Source organism: Somniosus microcephalus, chromosome 10 (genome assembly GCF_052327205.1).
Source record: "Somniosus microcephalus isolate GS21.2 chromosome 10, FLI_Smic_1.0, whole genome shotgun sequence".
Classification (NCBI taxonomy): domain Eukaryota; kingdom Metazoa; phylum Chordata; class Chondrichthyes; order Squaliformes; family Somniosidae; genus Somniosus; species Somniosus microcephalus.
Window position 1 is genome coordinate 112,544,045 of NC_140996.1, and position 22,118 is coordinate 112,566,162.

A 22,118-nucleotide genomic window follows, 5' to 3' on the forward strand; every position below is an offset into this window, starting at 1 on the left:
ATGTTTACCAGTCACCAATGCAAGTATTGAAAGAGAAACCAGGAACGACCCGACACTGTCCCGGGTCTACGAATTGACAGTGAAGGGATGGCCAGCACATGGTGATCCACTGTTACCGGCATTCTCAGCAAGACGAGAACAGCTGTCCGTCTGTCAAGGAACATTGATGTATGGAACAAAGGTGATTATTCCTCCTAAGTTAAGAGAGAGAGTTCTAAAGGAACTGCATGAAGGTCATCTGGGGGGAGTCAAGATGAAAAGCCTTGCTAGGGCTTATGTGTGGTGACCGGGTATCGACCAACAGATAGAGGATCTGACGAAAAGCTGCTCAGGGTGCCAAAAAGTTCAAAATGCACCTCCGTTTGCACCGCTGCATCCATGGGGATGGCCTTCAACCCCATGGCAACGTGTACATATTGACTTTGCTGGTCCATTCATGGACTCCATGTTTTTAATTGCGGTGGACGCACATTCTAAATGGCCAGAAGTGATTAAGATGACTACCACTACCTCGGAAAAGACGATCGCGGTGCTAAGAACGATATTTGCAAGAAATGGATTGCCAGAACAAATATGTTCAGACAACGGACCGCAGTTCGTGTCAGAAGAATTCCAGAAATTCACGAAGAAGAATGGGGTGAAACATTATACCTCTGCCCCATATCATCCGGCTACAAACGGGTTGGCCGAGAGATTTGTACAAACGTTCAAAAAAGCAATAAAGGCCATGAGGGAAGATCAGATTCCACTACAACACAAGGTGGACAATTTCCTACTGGCATATCGAAACGCCACTCATGCAGTGACAAACCAAAGTCCTGCCATGATGTTCTATAACAGGAGGTTGCGGTCCAGGTTGGACTTGTTAAAACCAAATGTGCGGAGGGAAGTCGAAAACAAACAGTTCCAGCATATAAATAACAAGACCACTTGGAGTTTCGAAATAGGACAACCAGTGTTAGCCCGGGACTATAAAAATGAGAAATGGCAATCTGGAACAATTCGGGCCAGACAAGGACCCCTGATGTACACGGTAGATATTGGTGAAAATGTAATACGACGTCATGCTGACCAACTGGTAGAATCGAGAACAAGGGTCGAACCCATGGTTACAGCAGAGACAACCGTGGAAGAAGTTAGTGAACCTGAAGCATCTACCTCAGAAGTGAATATACCTGATGATGATGTCCAATCCATAAGAGAGCAACTAGATGAGTCACCCCAGCAACGAGAATCAGAGACCCCTGAAAGGCGTTATCCAACTCGGATCAGGAGGCCTCCTCAGAGACTGAATCTTTGAACTGTTTTGCATGAAGTTGTGTATATATATATATATATATATATATATATATGTTATTATGTTATGTTAAATGGGGATATACACTGTTAAGCTAAAAAGGGAGGATTGTGGTGTATGTAACCTGTTCCACCTTAAGAGAACTACCTTAAGAGATGTACTACTTTCTCTTGGCTGCTGTATACTGTAATACCGGTGGTGACCACACCGGTATATAAACGTTGTGTAGTGATTTGCTGGGCAGTTCAGCCCTGACCTCCGAATAGTAAAGACCTGTTAAAGTTATTCTTGTTGTCTGTGTCCAGTGATTTATAATAAGCATAACTGGGACACACAGACTCAACACTCTGGGTCCTAATGCTCCTCCCATGTGGGCCACAGTCTGTTGGCACATGCTGCCGGAATCTCATTTGCTCTACGTCTGCTATAGGCTTTAAAAGGATCCCCTGCTAGCCCCAACTTATTCATATTACTGGACATTTTCCCTTAAATCCTCCCTATTACAGAATCACAACCCCCCGATCAAGGAGCCCTAAGTCTTTAATCTGCTTCCTTTAATGGCCACACGTCACACTGATTCTGATTACTTATCCCCTGGCTCTCAAGGTACTGTTCTTTATTAACCCACCTTTCCGTCTTTGGGTATTTGTCTCTTCCCTTGTATTACTATGTATCCTAGGTAGATTACTTCATCCTTCCCTACCTGTACCTTTCTAAGGTTTAACTCTAGTCCCACCTTCTATAAGGCTTCCAGTACCATAGTCAATTAAATATTGTAGAGGGACCTGCCACTATCGGATATTCTTGCGGAGTGGAGTTATCTTATTCAATTCGGACTACACCAATTTACATCAACCAGAATTTCACTGTGGCCACAATGAAAGTCTGGTTTTAATAGGTTAATTTACCTCATAACTCCAAGGTTAGATCTTAGACTGAAACTTAATCTCTCGTTAAACAAACTTTTTGTTGCTCTTCTCAGTTTTTACACTCCAGCTTAACTTAAATTGTAATAGGTTTTTTCATTCTGAGGGCACAATCTTATTTGCACATTCTTAAACTTCCAAAATCCCAGACAAGACAAAAGGGTTAAATGCTTTTTCTTTAACACAGAGAAGTGGGTGGAGCTACAACACACAGCAGACATTTCTTTTTCTTAACGGACAGATTTTCAGACAAAGGAATATTGTAACCTCTTAAACATTCCTAATCAGGAAAACATCCACACTCACATTTTTATACAAACTGTAATTCCAGCATATGTCTAAGGTTCCTTTCACTCAGCAAATCTCTTGTTTTACTTGTCTTGGTACAGATGCTAATAACTTCCATGTTGGTAAAGCTTTAAGTTTATCTTTTCCTTCCTTTTTAAATCTGTGACTCAACAGCTTTCCCTAGTTTCCAAATCCCTGTTTGTTTCTTTTTTTTTCTTGCTGGGGTTTCAAATTGGTTCACCTGCAAATGAGATCTTTTTCCTTCTTTATCTCTCCCTTCTGTTTCAATTCCATACATTATCTGTTGCCTCTTTATCTTTAGCTCCTCCCCACCAAGCCGTTGGCTCTCTGCACTGTTTTTTTTTTATTTTCCAGGAGTCGGGTTATAGAATCCAGGTCCCTCGAGGATTCTTCTTCCACCCTCTTAGTCATAACTAACTGCTACGTTTAATGCGTAATTCACAGTATTGGTAAATTAGGTTTATACACTACGTTGCTCGCCCCTATAGCGTTACTCTGATTAATTGCTCACTTCCTGTCAATCACTCTGTTTCGGTAAACACACCAACCCTTTAGTCCCGAGGTTTTGAGTTTTAACCTCTTTGTGACTGTAGGGGTTTTATTTCATTCACTCACCACAGTGCACCCATTCATTCAATTGTTTAGGGAACAACCTGCCCCTAACTGAGGTTTCACCGCCTCACGGCTTTTAGGGAACGCCTTGCCCCTAACTGAGGTTTACTTTTTAACCGCCTTCAATTAAAGGTGTCTTTCTTTTTATAGTTCTTTTATACGTCGATTCTGACTTAACGTCTTGCCAGCGATTAACCTCTAATTTTACAGGTGGTAATTAAAACATACTCACCCATCTTAGGTTAACACTGTCCGAGAGTCTTGTTCAGATCGCGCATCCCATCCTCGTCGCCAATTGATGTAAGCCCCCAAAGTGCGGACCAAGTGATATACATGGTCGACGTCACTGGCTTGTTGTAAGAAAGACAGACCCAATAATTGAAGTCAAAATGGTTTATTCAGGCCTGGGGAGATAATGCTCTTGCATCCCCACACAAGGCTCCAACTCCACCGAACCTCTTGAGATTCACACAGTTATACACATTTTCCAAGACCTCCTACTCCAGAGGTCCAATCGATTTAAAAGTCTATACATTAATCACTAACTAGGTGTGTCTAACTTATACAAAATAGCCTATAGGATAAGTTTCACTTTTCACTGAAGGGGCCTGTAGACCCTCTGATTTCTTGGAAATGAGTCATCCAGGACATGTGATTTCTGAGAAACAAGTCATTCCTCTCCTGGCCACTACTAAGTTTCGTTTTCCAGGAAAGGGTTATGTCAGTGTCTCTTTTTGTCAGTTTCATCTCTCTAAACTGGTATGGTCATTTCTGCAATTAAACATACGAATAATTAGTACATTTCATCTTTACACATTCTGTGTCCGCAATTGCGTTCTATTAAACGTGCCCTGTTACGCTCAATTTTAATCTTACTTCAGTTGACTCAAAGGCTTAAGTACTTAAATCTGTCAATCAATTGCGGTTGGACTGCGACCGCAGGACAATGGTTTGTTTACAAAGCACTTGAGTACTGTTGACTGAACATTTGAGAAATTAGTTGGGACATTTCAAACTGGTCGAAAACCAGTCAAATGAATGGGAAAACACATTCAAACCCATTACAGTCAATGGGGACAGATCGATCACTTTTGTATAGCCCAGATACATCCAGATTTGGGTGCGAAGATTACGGCTCCCAATGGGGTATAAAGATAGCCCCTCAGGAAGCCATTCTCTCTCTCTCTGCCGCCTTGCCTCCGTGCCCTGCTTGCCAGAGGAACAGCTCAACAGCTCGCCCAAAGAAGTGGAATACCAGCAGTTACTTTTGAATTACTGGGGTACCTCTACTTCGGGGTGGTGAAGAATCCAAGACAGACCGCAGGGGCACGGAGCAGGCGTTTACTGGTGAGCATACAACTTTCTGGCCCTTTACAAGGCAACCTTGATAGGTATTAGGGGTGGGAATTAATAGGGGAATTTTGTTAAATTGTAATTTTAGTCAATTTTCCCTCGATGTGTCCATTTCCCCTCCCATTAAGCAAAAGTGTGCTGTATTGAGTAAAAGAGTGCTGTATTTTCATTATTTTCAATTTATTCTTTATTTCAATAAATACTGGTCTTCTTTGCATCCAACCACGAGTCTCGTTTTGTCTACATCAGTACTGAAATAAGCCCGGCGGTCAGAACCAGAAAAGGGGAGCGATTCAAAACCGCACGGGGCTCTGGAGCAGCTCAGATACTTCTGACTGGCTAGAGACAATAACCCCAGTACCCCACCCCCCCCCGGCTTAGGGAAGTTAAAGCAGAGAGTTGGGATAAGGAAAGGGAGATTGAAGAATACCAGACCAAGATAGAGTGCCTGGTGGTCCAGTTTAGTGAGGGCAAAAGCCACACGAGGTACGAATTAGAGTACCTGAAGTACCTAGTTGCAGAGGCCAAGAGCAATGAGATGAGGGTGCGGGAGGAGAACGCCCGCCTCATACAAGAAGTAAAAGAGCAGGAGGAAAATGTTAGGGAGGTAAAGGCAGCGTATAAGCTGGCCTGTGACCAAGGGTTTGAGGAAGCAGATCATGGCCCCTGTAGGGAAGAGATAGTAAGCTTGAATATGGCTTTAAAGAGGGCAAAGGGGATGATATGTCTTATCAGCCCGAAGGCAGGTCAGTCGGACTTTACCGGCAACCCAAATAGAACCGTCCCACAGGCAACACCCAGAACAAGGTTGGTCAGGGAATCAGAGGCCCCACGGCCGCCACCCACAGCTCCGAGCTTTCAGGAGCTCTGGCAGCAAAGGGGGGTGGAGGATGAGGTGGTAGAGGAAGCACAGCAGGCCCCGCTAGATAGGCCGGGACTAGGGCCAGTGTACCCCCTCCGACAACGGAGCTACGGTCCGCCCGTTGATGAAGATGACCCAGGGGCCATCCAGAATCAGTTTGTGGTGCCATATGGCACCCACCAGCTCAGGGGCATGGTTAGCTACATCCCCAAACTCACTAAAAAGGGAGACCCCTCATTGCACTTCAGGGAGATAGAACAGGCAGCTTGTGTTAATGACTGTGATGACGCAGAGCAAGCAAAAATGCTGCTGTTTTCCCTGGGAGGTGATCTCCTCCAGGCCCTATCTGGCGACTGCAAAAGGGGGCAGAAGGATTATGAGGATCTGAAGAATGAGATATTGGAGCCCATGGGACTCAATGATGGTAGTCCGTTTGCCCGGGTAGAAAGAACGGTGCAGCTCCCAGGGGAGTCCCCGCAGGCGTTCGCAGACAGGCTGTGGCCAGTCTACCGGAGCGCATGCCCGGGAATGCCTGGGCGGGCAGCACTGAACCCAGTCCAATTGACTCACTGGCTCCGTTGTCTTATGACAAACAGCCTACTCCAAATCCAAGCCCAGGTCGCGGCTTGGTTTGACCCCCGAAACCCCCAGACCACCGAAGAAGCGGTGATCCGCCGGCTCACAGTAGCCTTTAGAAACATGAGGTGTATTGAGGCGCCCCAACCCAAAGGAAAAGTCCATGAGGTTAAACCTGGGAGCCAGAGTAAGAAAGAGTGGCACCAGGAGGGGAACCGTCCCTCCCAGCCTAGGTTAAATTGTTATGGGTGCGGGAAAGACGGCCACTGGAGAAAAGACTGTAAGAATCCCTGGAAGGATAACAAGGGAAAGGATCCCACAGCCCCAAAGGCAGGGCCAGATATCCCTGCCGCTGCGATCGAGTCACTTTTACAGTCCCTACGGTCTCTTCTGACTAGCCAGGGGAGAGTAGCAGCCACCACCGGTGCTTTGACCCCGTCTGCCCCATCCCACTCCCAGCAATGACTAGAGCCAGCACAGCCTGTCGAACTGTGTCCCCGCGAAAATGCTGAGGGGAGCAGGCCCTATGATAAGATGGGGGTGAAGACGGTGCAGGGGAGATATTCAGTGGACACTGGAGCTTCCAGCACGGTGGTCCACTCGGAAGACCTGACCAATTCACCCCGGTCTAACAAGGTCCCATTTAGCTTAATGGGACCCACAGGGAAACGGGCAGCTGGGATGGAACCTGAGGTCAGAAATCCTCAGCCCACAGCAGGTACAAGCTCACAGGCTGCACAGGCAGTCGCTGTGGCTTGTGTTAGGGGAGGAGCCATTCATGACCAGTGTAAGTTGTTTAAGCAGGGGAACAGGGAAGGAGAGTTCTGGGACCCCTGTGGAGCAGGCCCGGTAGCAGCAATCCGGGACAAGGGTGGCACACAGGGGATAGTTTTGGCCCCGGACCAAAAGCAGGTCCAAGCCCAAGATTCCGCCTTTAAGGCCGCCCTGGTAAGGGAAAAGGGTTTAGAACAGGGTTACTGGCAGGCTGCCAGTTATATTAAACAATGCAGGTTGTTTAAGCTGGAGGCAGGGAAACGGGCAGCTGGGATTGAACCTGAGGTCAGAAATCCTCAGCCCGCAGCGGGTACAAGCTCACAGGCTGTACAGGCAGGCGCTGTGGCTTGTGTTAGGGGAGGAGCCATTCATGACCAGTGTAAGTTGTTTAAGCAGGGGGACAGGGAAGGAGAGTTCTGGGACCCCTGTAGAGCAGGCCCGGTAGCAGCAATCCAGGACAAGGGAGGCACACAGTGGATAGATTTGGCCCCAGACCAAAAGCAGGTCCAAGCCCAAGATTCCGCCTTTAAGGCCGCCCTGGTAAGGGAAAAGGATTTAGAACAGGGTTACTAGTAGACTGCCAGTTATGTTAAACAATGCAGGTTGTTTAAGCTGGAGGCAGGGAAATGGGCAGCTGGGATTGAACCTGAGAATAGAAATCCTCAGCCTGCAGCGCGTACACTCACACAGACTGCACACGCAGGCGCAGTCGCGTGCGTGAGAGGAGAAGTTCCCCAGCACTTGGCCCGAGCGATTCCCCCTCTCTTGTGGGACTCCGGGGAGGAGCCTGAACCAGGTTTTAGACCTGAAGGGGAAGACTCTCAGCCACCTGTAGCCGGTGGCAAGGGATTGCCTGCCCCCAGCCCAGGTTTGGGAAGGGAGGGACCCGAGGGAGAAGGTCCCCAGACAGCAAGGACTGTGACCCGAGCTAAGGGTCTGCTCGCCAGGTTAGCCCCGTCAGCGACACTCCCTAGGAGGTCCCTTCAGGTACCCCAGCCTAAGAAGTTATGGTCACCCACTTTCCAGTGGAATAGGGCGGGCTCCCGAGTCAGGGAGAAGCCAAAAGACAGAGGTCCCCAACCAGCAGCCATAAGCTGCGAGGGACCAGAAGTTGGGATCAATCCAGCCACGCCGCAGGGAGCAGCCTGTGGCAGCCCAAACAGGGATTAGGCTGGCCGCCCGGTGACGGGCGGCGCTAGTATATAGCTTTGTTCAAGTAACGTGTATAGAGGATTAAGTTAGAACGTGTCAACTTTAATTTTATATTGCAATTTGGTAGTGTTAATTATTAGAGTATACATTTTAAGCATGGTACCGTTCCAGAGTGTTGTCTATGTGAGTTGAGGTCGCGGGACCCGATCACATTCCCCCGAGCCAGGGAACCTGGCTAGATGTATTTTTTTTTAGTCTTTTTCAGAGTTTCGGAAGGTACAGAGGACCATCGTGTCTTTGGATGCTCGGGGAAGGCAGCACCCCTAGCCCACGAAGGGAGGGGTCTACAGGAGGCAGATGTCCACAGCATTTAAACTGTTATTGGAAACCCAGATTAAGATTAAGAGTTTACAAAAGCTTGTTAATTATTTCATATTTTGTATTATGTACTGGTCCCAACTCCAAAGGAAATAACATGTGAATTTAGTTCCTAACTGTGAGATTGTACTACTTGTTTAGAGTCAATTGAAAATTTGCATATGCCTGTGAATTGTTGTGTTTGCAGATTGTGGAAATTTGCAATACATTTATGGCTGAAGAATGGTGCCATTTATTAAAGTGTCAGGCAATTGCATTATAAAAAAAAAGGAAAAGGAAGCTCATTTTCTTCTGTTTGTATTTTTAACAGATATGTTTTGGCTTGGTGGTAATCCCATTAAAGATGTTGTATCATGTTAAAACTATGTCACAAGTGGTGCAGGGGCATTGGACCCCTCAATGCTTGAATTATTGTAACTAATCATGTTTTTCTGTCGATAGATGCCTACCGTGTACTGCGATTCTCTCTGGGTAAGGGGGATGGAGGTGTCGGGGGATCAAAGATAGATATAGATAAGTATAAGGGAAGGTTGTTTGTGGAGGGTCAGAAATTATTGCTCACCTTTGAACAGGATACTACAAGCAAGTTTTAGTATCTGATAGGGGACTGTAAGGTTCGCAAGAATTTTGGAAAATTTTTACAGCCCCGAAGATTATTTTTGATTAAAGAAAACCTGGGTGGAATATACCTTAAAAACCCAGGGTATCAAAATGGCTGTCAGGCCTCGTGGCAGAAGACAAAGACAGCCTGCTTATATATCTTCAATCATGGGCTGACAAAGGATTTGAAAAAAACACCAGCCTGTGCGACTGTTGAAGTACTTGAAACTGTCAATCAACTGCAGTTTAGGAAGTTTCACCCACAGGACAAAGGTTGTTTGTTTACAGAACTCTCTACAATGTTGACTCAAAGGCTTAAGTACTTAAATCTGTCAATCAATTGCGGTTGGACTGCGACCGCAGGACAATGGTTTGTTTACAAGGCACTTGAGTACTGTTGACTGAACATTTGAGAAATCAGTTGGGACATTTCAAACTGGTCGAAAACCAGTCAAATGAATGGGAAAACCCATTCAAACCCATTACAGTCAATGGGAACAGAGCGATCCATTTTGTATAGCCCAGATACATCCAGATTTGGGCGCGAAGATTACGGCTCCCAATGGGGTGTAAAGATAGCCCCTCAGGAAGCCATTCTCTCTCTCTCTGTCACCTTGCCTCCGTGCCCTGCTTGCCAGAGGAACAGCTCAACAGCCCCCCCAAAGAAGTGGAATACCAGCAGTTACTTTTGAATTACTGGGGTACCTCTACTTCGGGGCGGTGAAGAATCCAAGATAGACCGCAGGGGCACGGAACAGGCATTTACTGGTGAGCATGAACTTTCTGGCCCTTTACAAAAAACCTAGATAGGTATTAGGGGTGGGAATTAAAAGGGGAATTTTGTTAAATTGTAATTTTAGTCAATTTTCCCTCGATGTGTCCGTTTCTCCTCCCATTAAGCAAAAGTGTGCTGTATTGAGTAAAATTAAGCAGAGGTGTGCTGTATTAAGCAAAGGTGTGCTGTATTAAGCAAAGGTGTGCTGTATTAAGTAAGAGTGCTGTATTTTCATTATTTTCAATTTATTCTTTATTTCAATAAATACTGGTCTTCTTTGCATCCAACCACGAGTCTCGTTTTGTCTACATCGCTACTGAAATAAGTCCGGCGGTCAGAAGCAGAAAAGGGGAGCGATTTGAAACCACACGGGGCTCTGGAGCAGCTCAGATACTTCTGACTGGCCAGAGACAATAACTCCAGTACCCCCCTCCCCCGTTTCTACAGGCAGAAAGGGAACGGTTGACCAACAGGCAGAGTAGTAGGCGCAGGCAGGTAGTGCAGGGGTCCCCTGTGGCCATCCGCCTCTCAAACAGATATACCACTTTGGATACTGATTGGGGGGGGTAGCTTACCAGGGGAAGGCAGCAGCAGCCAACTTCCTGGCACCAGGGGTGGTTCTGCTGCACAGGACGGGAGGAAAAAGAGGAGTAGAGTTATAGTAATAGGGGATTCTATTGTAAGGGGAATAGATAGGCATTTCTGCGGCCGCAAACGAGACTCCAGGATGGTGTGTTGCCTCCCTGGTGCAAGGGTCAAGGATTTCTCAGAGTGGCTGCAGAACATTTTGCAAGGGGAGGGTGAACAGCCAGTTGTCGTGGTGCATATAGGTACCAATGAGATAGGTAAAAACCGGGATGAGGTCCTAAAAGCTGAATATAGGGAGTTAGGAGGTAAATTAAAAAATAGGACCTAAAAGGTAGTAATCTCAGGATTGCTACCAGTGCCATGTGCTAGTCAGAGTAGAAATAGAAAGATATTTCAGATGAATACGTGGCTAGAGGAATGGTGCAAGGGGGAGGGATTCAAATTCCTGGGATATTGGAACCATTTCTGGGGAAGGTGGGACCAGTACAAAATGGACAGTTTGCACCTGGGCAGGGCCGGGACCGATGTCCTAGGGGGAGTGTTTGCTAATGCTCTGGGGGAGGGTTTAAACTAAAATGGCAGGGGGTTGGGAACCTGAGCGGGAAGACAGAGGAAAGGGAAACAAGGATAAAAGCAAAAGACAGGAAGGAGAAAAACAAAAGTGGCAGGCAGAGAAATCAAGGGTTTAAATCAAACATGGCCACAGTAAATAATAATTCTAAAAGATCTAAGAGCGTTAAAAAAACAAGCCTGAAGGCTTTGTGTCTTAATGCGAGGAGCATCCGTAATAAGGTGGATGAATTAGCTGCGCAAATAAAGGTAAACGAATATGATATGATTGGGATTACGGAAGCATGGCTCCAGGGTGGCCAAGGCTGGGAACTCAACATCCAGGGGTACTCAATATTCAGGAAAGATAGGCATAAAGGAAAAGGAGGCGGGGTAGCATTGCTGGTTAAAGAGGGGATTAACACAATTGAAAGGAAGGATATTAGCTCTGATGATGTGGAAGCTGTATGGGTAGAGCTGAGAAATACCAAGGGGCAGAAAACGTTAGTGGGAGTGGTATATAGACCTCCAAACAGTAATGCGGAGGTCGGGGATGGCATTAAATGGGAAATTAGAGACGCGTGCAATAAGGGCACAGCAGTTATCATGGGTGACTTTAATCTACATATAGATTGGGCTAACCAAATTAGTAACAATACTGTGGAGGAGGAATTCCTGGAGTGTATACGGGATGGTTTCCTGGACCAATATGTCGAGGAACCAACTAGAGATCAGGCCATCTTAGACTGGGTATTATGTAATGAGAAAGGATTAATTAGCAATCTTGTTGTGCGAGGCCCCCTTGGGTCAGAGCGATCATAGTATGATAGAATTCTTCATTAAGATGGAGAGTGAAATAGTTGACTCAGAGACTAGGGTCCTGAATTTAAATAAAGGAAACTACGATGGTATGAGGTGCGAGTTGGGTAGGATTGATTGGGGAATGTCACTCAAAGGGTTGACGGTGGATGGGCAATGGCAAACATTCAAAGATCGCATGGATGAACTACAGAATTTGTTCATCCCAGTTTGGCATAAAAATAAAACAAAAAAGGTGACTCAACCGTGGCTAACAAGGGAACTTAGGGATAGCATAAGATTGAAGGATAGGACATATAAATTGGCCAGAAATAGCAGTAAACCTGAGGATTGGGAGCAGTTTAGGATTCAACAAGAGGACAAAGGGATTAATTAAGAGGGGGAAAATAGAGTATGAGGGTAAGCTTGCAAGGAACATAAAAACTGACTGTAAAAGCTCTTATAGATATGTGAAGAGAAAAAGATTGGTGAAGTCAAGCGTAGGTCCCTTGCAGTCAGAATCAGGGGAATTTATAATGGCGAACAAAGAAATGGGTGACAAATTAAATACATACATAGATACTTTGGTTCTGTCTTCACAAAGGAGGACACAAATAACCTCCCAAAGGTGTTGGGGAACATAGGGTCTAATGAAAGGGAGGAACTGATAGAAATCAGTATTTGTAGGGAAATGGTGTTAGGGAAATTGATGGGATTGAGGGCCGATAAATCCCCAGGGGCTGATAATCTACATCCTAGGGTACTTAAGGAAGTGGCCCTAGAAATAGTAGATGCATTGCTGGTCATCTTCCAAAATTCGATAGACTCTGGAACAGTACCCATGGATTGGCGAGTAGCTAATGTTACCCCACTGTTCAAAAAGGGTGGTAGAGAAAACGGGGAATTACAGACCGGTAAGCCTGACATCGGTAGTGGGGAAAATGCTAGAGTCCATTATAAAGGATGTAATAGCAGATCACTTGGAAAAAAGTGACAGGATCGGACAAAGTCAACATGGATTTACAAAAGGTAAATCGTGCTTGACTAATCTACTGGAATTTTTTGAGGATGTAGCTGGTAAAATAGATAAGGGAGAACCAGTGGATGTGTGGTATTTGGTTTTCAAAAGGCTTTCGATAAGGTCCTGCATAAGAGATTAGCGTGTAAAATTAAGGCACATGGGATTGGGGGCAAGGTATTGACTTGGATAGAGAACTGGTTGGCAGACAGAAAGCAAAGAGTTGGAATAAACGGCTCTTTTTCTGAGTGGCAGGCAGTGACTAGTGGGGTACCGCAGGGATCGGTCCTTGGACCCCAGCTATTCACAATATATATTAATGATCTGGACGAGGGAACTAGATGTAATATCTCCAAGTCTGCAGATGACACAAAGCTGGGTGGGTGTGTGTGCTGTGAGGAGGATGCCGAGAAACTCCAGTATGATTTGGACAGGTTGGGTGATTGGGCAGAAGCATGGCAGAGGCAATATAATGTGGATAAATGCGAGGTTATCCACTTTGGTGTCAAAAACAGGAAGGCAGATTATTATCTGAATGGCAATAGATTGGGAGAAGGGGTAGTGCAACGAGACCTGGGCATCCTTGTGCACCAGTCGCTTAAAGTAAGCATGCAGGTGCAGCAGGCGGTTAAGAAGGCAAATGGTATGTTGGCCTTCGTAGCGAGAGGGTTTGAGTACAGGAACATGGATGTCTTGCTGCAGTTGTACAGGGCCTTGGTGAGACCACATCTTGAGTATTGTGTGTAATTTTGCTCGCCTTATCTGGGGAAGGATGTTCTTGCCATGGAAGGAGTGCAACGAAGATTCACCAGGCTGATACCTGGGATGGCAGGAATGACGTATGAGGAGAGATTGGGTCGATTGGGCTTGTACTCGCTGGAGTTTAGAAGAATGAGAGGGGATCTCATCGAAACGTATAAAATTCTAACAGGACCAGACAGACTAGATGCTGGAAGGATGTTCCCGATGGTTGGGGAGTCCAGAACCAGGGGTCACAGTCTAAGGATAAGGGGTAAGCCATTTAGGGCAGAGATGAGGAGGAATTTCTTCACCCAGAGAGTGGTGAACCTGTGGAATTCTCTACCAAAGGCAGTAGAGGCCAATTCATTAAATATATTCAAGAAGGAGTTGGATATATTTCTTAAGGCTAAAGGGATCAAGGGATATGGAGAGAAGGCAGGAACAGGGTACTGAATTTGGATGATCAGCCATGATCTCATTGAATGGCGGAGCAGGCTCAAGGGCCGAATGGCCTACTCCTGCTCCTATCTTCTATGTTTCTATCTCCATTGTCTGGAGTCATACCTAGCACAAAGAAAGATGATTGTAGTTGTTGGAGGTCAATCATCTCAGCTCTGGGACATCGCTGCAGGAGTTCCTCAGGGTAGCGTCCTAGACCCAACCATCTTCAGCTGCTTCATCAATGACCTTCCCTCCATCATAAGGTTAGAAGTGGGGATGTTTGCTGATGACTGCACAGTGTTCAGTACCATTCGCAACTCCTGAGAAAACGAAGCAGTCCTTCCCCGCATGCAGCAAGACCTGGACGATATTCAGACTTGGGCTGATAAGTGGCAAGTAACATTTGTGCCACACAAGTGCCAGGCAATGACTATCTCCAACAAGCGAGAGTCTAACCACCGCCCCATGACATTCAACGGCATTACCATCACCGAATCCCCCACCATCAACATCCTGGAGGTAACCACTGACCAGAAACTTAACTGGACCAGCCACATAAATACTGTGGCTGCAAGAGCAGGTCAGAGGCTGGGTATTCTGTGGCGAGTGTCTCACCTCCTTACTCCCCAAAGCCTTTCCACCATCTACAAGGGCAGCAGAAGCATGGGAACACCATCACCTAAAGGTTCTCCTCCAAGTTACACACCATCCTGACTTGAAAATATATCGCCGTTCCTCGATCGTCGCCGAGTCAAAATCCTAGAACTCCCTCCCTATCAGCACTGTGGGAGTACCTTCACCACACGTACTGCAGCGGTTCAAGAAGGCGGCTCACCACCACCTTATCAAGGGCAATTACTGATGGGCAATAAATGCTGGCCTTGCCAGCAACGCCCATATCCCATGAATGAATAAAAAAAAGTTTTCACAGAAAAATAGACGAATTGCAGAATATAACCTTCAAAATTCCTATAAAAATCCTGTAATCTCATGGAATAAAAATGCATTATACTTGTTAAATGGATGGAATAATTGAATCCCGTCGCTAAAACATCCAGAAATCTCATGTAACAAAAATATAAGTCACCATAAATAAGTGGCCAGAAGCACTCGCTGGAAATAAGTTTTCACTATTAACTTTCTGAAACACTTTGTAACCTTCTATTAAATCCCCCATCAACTTCCCTGTATCACTGAATACAGACTAGCTTTTCAAGTTTCTCAATTATAACTCTGTCCTCTCATCCCTGATATTGTCCCAGTGAATCTGCCTTGCACCTTTTCCATTGCTCCATTATCCTTCTTATAATGTGGTGCATCATTATAACTGCACACGGCAGTCCAAATGTGGCTTAATCAATGGGTTTCTATCCTTCAACCATCCCTCTATCCAAGCCACCACTTTATCTATAATACCACAGCCCTTAATCTTTTCAACCAATCAGTAAAGTGGAACTTTATCAAACCTTTTATGAAAGTCCTAATATACAGCATCCACCCCCTTCTTTGTCTATATATTTGATAATTGCCTTTAGGAATTTGATTAACTTCACCAAATATGACCTACCCTTTAAAAATCCCTGCTGAATGTCCCTGGTTAGCTCATATCTTTCTAAGTGCTCACCAACTTTATTCCATATTATGGTCTTTAGACATTTTCCTACTAATGATGTCAGGCTAACTGGTCTGCAATTACCGGGCTTTTCGCCAGGATGATGCCAGGGATTTGAGTTGAACCAACAATATGGAAGACCAAATGGGTGTTAGTTTTAGAACTGGACATAAAAAGAGAAAACTTCAAATGTTGAAAATTCAAAAGTGTCTGCAGCTAAAACCTACCAAACATTTTTACAAGGCAGATGAAAATATTTCTTTAACAGCTTGATTGCATTTGGTGATGAGGAATAGGTCTACTACAGGAAATTATCATGCTAAGTCTACACAGTCAAACTCATTATTAGTCTTTCAGCATAGTACTTAAAGCCAGCTTATATGAAAATAAAAATCTAACTACTGCATTTGTTTAAATTATTTGTGAATGCCATCATAGCTTAGATGCAACAGATTACAAATCTGGCTTCTAACAGTTATCTCAGTCTAAACATGTATGCATTTATAAATGGTAACTTTTCATTAGAAAGTGCAAGGAATGAACCTTGAGGTCTGCTCATTTTTCATAAAACTGGTAAAATAGCAAATGTTTTATGTAAGATGGGGTTTTAGAGTAACATGCTTTCAAAGGGTAGTCTATGGATGGAGTTATAATATTAAAGCAACTCAACTCTTCTAAGTGACAGAGTTCCAATAAACTGCTATGTAATGTTACTGTCAAAATAACAGGTCAACAAATAACTGATTTAGGACTTGATTTCCTACTCTGGACTTCACTCATCTAATACACATAAGAGGAGATACAGTTAGATGGATATTGTGGATGTAGTTTCAAAAAGGAATTGCATAATTTGATTAAATGTCACAGAAGAGAAATAGGTCACAGATAATGACAAAAAATGTCAAAAATAAAACAGCAATCAGGGAGCAACTAACATTTTTATCTGAGCTTGTATAATTTAGCAAATAAAGCATAAATATTACAAGCTTAAATATACCAGAGTGTATAAGGTCACAATCACAAAACAAATTTCATCAAAACTTTGTAAGCAGGATCAATACATAGCACTGTGGCAAGGATCAAAAAGTAACAATAAAAGAAATCCAAGCTTGCATATTTCAATATGCACATACACTTAAATTTGATTTGTATGACTACTCCAGTGTACATTTCAGTGACTTCAACAGTGTACAACATTAAATTACAATGTTTACATCATTAATAAAATACTAGTCTTTTTTGTTCAATGCATATTAAAGGATATATTTAACTTGTTTGTCATTATGAAAATCAAACTATATTCACATATTCACATGTTAGGTGCATAAGCCTGTTCCACTAAAACAGTGTTTGAGAGTGTTACACAGTGAATTCTGGTTCCTTGTACCATCCCATTAGCCAAGAACTCTAGAATTGTTAGCTAATGAGTCAAGATAATTATTCCATTGTGGTTCAATACTCAATGGCCTAGAAATTCGTCTCGGCCGGTGGCGCAAAACATGCAGTTTTGGATCGGCCACCCGTTATACGCAGCGCTAGATATTCAGTTTTATTGCAGTCCATAGAGCTGAATATCAGGCGCTGCGTATAACGGGCGGCCAATCCGATACCGCCTGTTTTGTGCCACCACCCGAGACGAATTTCCAGCCCAAAGACTTTGAAAACCTAATGCTTCTGATCACGGGGGGAAACCAGATTTTTGAACCTATCTCAGCTCCACTACTGAGAACAGCCATTGAGACCACAGATAAAGCATGGCAGTTCTTGATAGTTTTATATTGAGAGAGATACACACACACAGAGGAGATACACAGGGGAGAGGGACAGAAACAGAGGGAAAAGAGAAAGAAAGACTGACTTACAACAATGCAGTTATGTTGTGCAATTTGCTTGTGCTTTGTTCAAATTAGAAGCCAAAAATATTGCACCTTTTTGCAACAAATATTTAGGATTCATTTAGCTTCCAACCTCAACAGTGATTCTTTTTATTATATATGAATTACAAGGAGAAAAACATTACCAAAATATCAGGAGATCAACAACTGGTTGCTGTCTCCCAAAACTATGATTATTAACAATTATTTGCTTCCCCACAGAACAATTAGCATTGTAATGTGTTTCAAATAGATGTTTTCTGTATCTTAACTAATTTGAAATTGCAGAATAATACCCTACAATGGGAGTGTAAAAAAATTCTCTTTTTAAGAATAGTATTTCTGCATTCCCCAATGGTGTTACAATTGGCCTTCATGTCCCTGAATAGAGAGGGACCATCACTTTCGAATCCTGATCGCTATTCAACAATCTCTGCTGTAAATGTGCATGTTTGGACATCAGATGAGAACCTGTGAAGGTTCAGTTGTAATGGTCCCACAAAGTAACTCACCTGCCAGTGCTAACTAACTCCCTAACAAAGCTTGCAAATGAATAATGGCCACATTGATGAGGTACAGGAAGGCACCTTGCGTCCACCGAACTTCACTGCAGCAAGGCATCAATAGCTTCAGTAAGCAAAAGGTAGGGGTTAAATTGGCATTACTTGTCAGCAATGTTCCCTCTAATGTTTTTTTCACGTGCAGTCCCTTTAAATTTGCTGCAGTGGCCGTGTATGCGCGGTATCTTTTTACACTCTTGAGTGTATGCAGGATATGATACTGCACCTTCACTCAAAAAGTAGTGTTTGATATCTGCACTTAGTTCAATCATCCAATGACAATCACACCAGGAACTATATGTAGGGAAAATATTTTACTGTCATATTAATCAGATTTTTCAGGCACTTTTTACAAATATTTTCTATGGAAATGCAGAGAAACATGGTAGCTAATGTTGGTAAACTTTACTATCTTCAGTCACTGAGGTAAGATAATGTTTATAATAACTTTCTAAAAGAAACATTGGTTTTGTATTAAAGAGCATTATAAACTTTAGATATAGGTTTAAAAGTTTTCACCTCAGAATAAAGTCTGTTACTATGTAATAAATTTGACCTAGCTCCTCATGGTCATCGGCTGTTCTTGTTTCTTCAGTATTTTCTCTGAATCCGTGCATGATTATCAGCAGCAAGGCTGCGCTGTTTTTGTGTGCCACAAAAGGCTTGCCCTGGTCTGGACCCTGAGCCAGAAACATCATTTGGTATGATCTAAAAGAAAATATTTTACCAGGAATGTTGCATAATTAGAAATATCACTGTACCATTCACGTGCATGAATGTGATGGATGATAATGTAAGCAAAGTACCACTGCAAATAATTAAAACAAAAAACAAATTATACAATGCCTTTAAGAGTAGAGGGAAAAATTGGAAAGAGGAGAAAATAGCAAGCCTGATCTGGCCAAAATGAGTTCTGCTGATATTTGTGGTTTTGTTCTTTTCTCTGAAGAAAAAACTGATGATATATCATTTTTATAAATGAAATAACTGAACACCATGTTTTATTTGTTTTATTATAGAAACTGATAAAATTGTTACAGCTGCACTGAGGTGAGCATACTAATTTTAAAAAAGTTAAGCAACCAAAATGCTGCATTGAAAAATAAGGACAGGTACTGGCAAACTAAAATTTTCACAGGCTCTGCTATCCATCTCATCTCCCAACTACTGTTTCCTCTTCCCAACATCATTACAATAGGTAAAACAGGTCTAACCCCATTTATAGTTGACTCAATATCTGGTTAACCATCAAAGAAAACATCTGGTGCAGCTAGCAAGGTGCAGACATTAGGGAGGCTAAATTTGATAGCCCCCGAAAACGGGAGCGGGGATTGCGATGCGCAATTAGACCCATTGGGCTGGATTTTGATACTGGAGGCATGTAGGAGGCGGGACTACAACTTTCGGGGTTGTAGTCCCGCCTCCATCGAGTTGTGGCCAACCCACTCGATTTTCACTTGATTTTCACCAGCGGGCTCAGCAGGCCAATTAAGGGCCACCCGGCAACAGGTGACGTCACTGATTGACATTTCATCTGTCAAGAGCTTTTGACAGATGAAATATCAGCATTTGACAGCTCTTTGAAGCTGTCAAACACTGACAATCTGTACTCCAAGTTAATTCCTTCCTCTCAGGCTGATTTAGAGATCTCTCCAGAACAGAAAGCTGAATGCTGCAACTTTTGACAGCTCGCGGCCATTCTGCTTTCTGTGCCGGTGAGATGAGGGACTCCCGAGGCCTGAAGGAAGGAAGGCTGTAAAGGTAAGAAAAGGTAAGTAAAACTTCTTTAAACACTTTACACACACCAAACATACTTACCTGTGCACTCATGCACCCATCACTCACCTGAACAATGGACATCTCGAACCCTCCAAGCCCTTCAGCCCGACGGTCCGCCTCGCTAACTTGGCGTGGTTTGGAGCCGTCGGGAATCCCACACTTCAGGAATAAAAATAGGAATTAGGCTAAAAACTGCCCGTTAACTACCTGTTAACAGGCAGTTAATTGGCACTAATCCCCTTCCCGCCTCGGGGAGGCGCCTCCCAGCACAGGTCGGGTTATTTGCCTCCTTTGAAACTGGCATGGAGGCGGGTTGGGGGTGGGATGGGTTCGTGCCCCCCGATTTTGAGATTTTAACCCCCCACACGCCTCCAATCCCGCCTCCATGGCCCAATGAAAATCCTGCCCATTGTTCTGATGTAGGCAGTGCACCAATTTTGTGCTGCCTGCTGATTAACATAATTGCAGCGTGCAGCCAGCACTAATTCCGCTATTGATTGGCTACATGCCTCAGCAGGGGGCCCAAAATCATACCTTGCTAGCACTACTAAAAGCTAGCCTGTACTGCTTAAAGCTAGCCTGCACCTCTTAAAAGGAGGATTTTTGTGGCTGGAGCAGGTGCTGGGGGTCGTGGTTGAAGAGATTCTGACATGGGAAAGAGTGAGGAATGGCACAATAGCGAAGAGAGTCAATGTTCCCTTTAAGCTGCGCGGCCACGCAGTTCTCGGGACCTCCCTTGCAGTTGGCTCACTGGATTTTCATTGCAAAAAAACGCTCATGCGCGGTATTTCGATTGGGCTGAGCAGCTCCTTAAAGGAGCCGTGCACCCAAAGAAAATAAGAGGGAATGTTGGCGAGAGTGGGTTCCAAGGTTTTCTGATGCAGTACTGGAGGCCTTGGTGGAGGACGTGGAAAGGAGAGATGTGCTGCATCCACAGGGCACCAGGAGGCCCTCCAGACACATGCTCAGAATGTAATGGGAGCTGATAGCCGTGGCGGTCAATGCCAGGTGTCAAGCCCGAGGTCCCGGATGCAGTGCCGTAAGAAATTCAATGACCTCACACAAGTTGGTCAAGAGCAGTGAATGCATCTTCAAATGCCATATCCTACCAACTGCACCTCTAGCCTCAGCCATTGCTCAATGCACCACATCTGCATCACTGACCTATCAATTAGGACTCTTACCTAACATTCATAGCTTCACCTCATCCTAACACACTTAACACTGCTGCAAGCCTCACACCCACATCTCAAAGCTTGCACATACTGCCAGCTATTCAACCATGACAGCCACATCACCCAAACAGCTTGCACCACACTCACTGACACACTTCCCTCTCTCTTGCAGGACAAGGCGGCGCACAACCGGAGGCAGCAGGAGCTAACCGGTGGGGGACAGGCGCACATGCTCGTCCTTACCCCCATGGAGGAGATGGTGCTTGCTATCATTGGAGCAGTCATTTCTGAGGCTGTGGGCAGCGATGGGGCTGAAACCATAGAAGATGACGGTATCCTCATACCTAATCCTCCTTCTCACATACCACTTTCCCCTCATTCCACAATCTCTGCTGATTCACAAGCTACAGATGGTGAAAGCATGCACCTCTTCCTTTCCCCCCCCTCCCCTCACCACAACGTTAATCTTGTGCCTTTCTCCTTTCAGATACCCAAGAACTGCCACCTGGCCAGGCAATGGTGGAAGAGCAAAAATACATGGAAGATGATGAAACACCATCACTCGATTTTACACTCTCAGCTACCAGCTCAGATACTGACACTGCGCGTAATTTAGAGGATAGCATAGAGGCGGGATATGCACGTGGTGAGATACTGGGCATGAGTGGCCTGCAGTCAGGGCAGGGGGAAAGGGTTGCACAGGTGCCAGCTCACTGGAGGGCAAGGTCGCACATGAGTTCTGCTGCAGAGGACTCAGATGAGCACTTTGATGGGGCGGGCTACAGAAGATGGGTATACACGATGAAATGCTTGGTGCATTGGCTGGCCTACTAGAAAGCCTGCGTGCTATGTCAAGGAGCATGGAGGGGTCTGGCACCAACTTTGCACACGGCTTTGCACAGAGCTCGGAGCCCATCCTTTCCAGCATGGAAGTGGTGGCCAACTCCATTAGCACACTTGTGGACCCAACCATTATACAGCATCTGATGGCTGATGACTCATCTTCCATTGCAGCACAAGCAAATGCCACACAATGTCTGAATGCTGCAGTGGAAGCTCAGACTTCTGTCATGCAAGGTCAACTTGCTGCCATGCAAGCTCAGACTGTTGCCATCTTAGCTGCGGGTACCAGTGTTCAAAGGGGCTTGCAGGGTGTTACTGCAGTCCAGCAATTTGTCCTCCAACAGATTTTTGGGATTGATAAGGCACCGCCCCAGGGGAGTGGCAGTGGCTCCGTGGAACACGAACCTGCTGCCCTCTCTCAGGATGACAGCATTCGTCCTCCCACCACTGCCACTCCACCAGTGCCCTTGCTGTTGCCTCTCAGCCAGCCAGCCCAGACTTCTGTCACCCATGCTGAAATGGTGCA

At 44.9% G+C, this 22,118-nt stretch overlaps 1 protein-coding gene across 6 annotated transcripts in view; it reads right to left on the reverse strand.

Moving 5' to 3' along the window:
• Positions 1-3,522: 3,522 nt before the first annotated feature.
• Positions 3,523-22,118, reverse strand: part of cep126 (centrosomal protein 126) — a 279,549-nt gene continuing 260,953 nt past the window's right edge. For 4 of the 6 annotated variants that reach the window (XM_085998712.1, XM_085998714.1, XM_085998711.1 and 1 more), the window contains one exon: positions 16,959-18,503. In XM_085998712.1, the coding sequence (XP_085854838.1) occupies positions 18,387-18,503 (117 nt within the window). In that variant the 3' untranslated portion in view covers positions 16,959-18,386. Of the gene's footprint in view, positions 3,916-16,958; positions 18,504-22,118 lie in introns of those variants that run through there. The other 2 variants (XR_015079720.1, XM_085998713.1) reach the window with 2 other exon arrangements.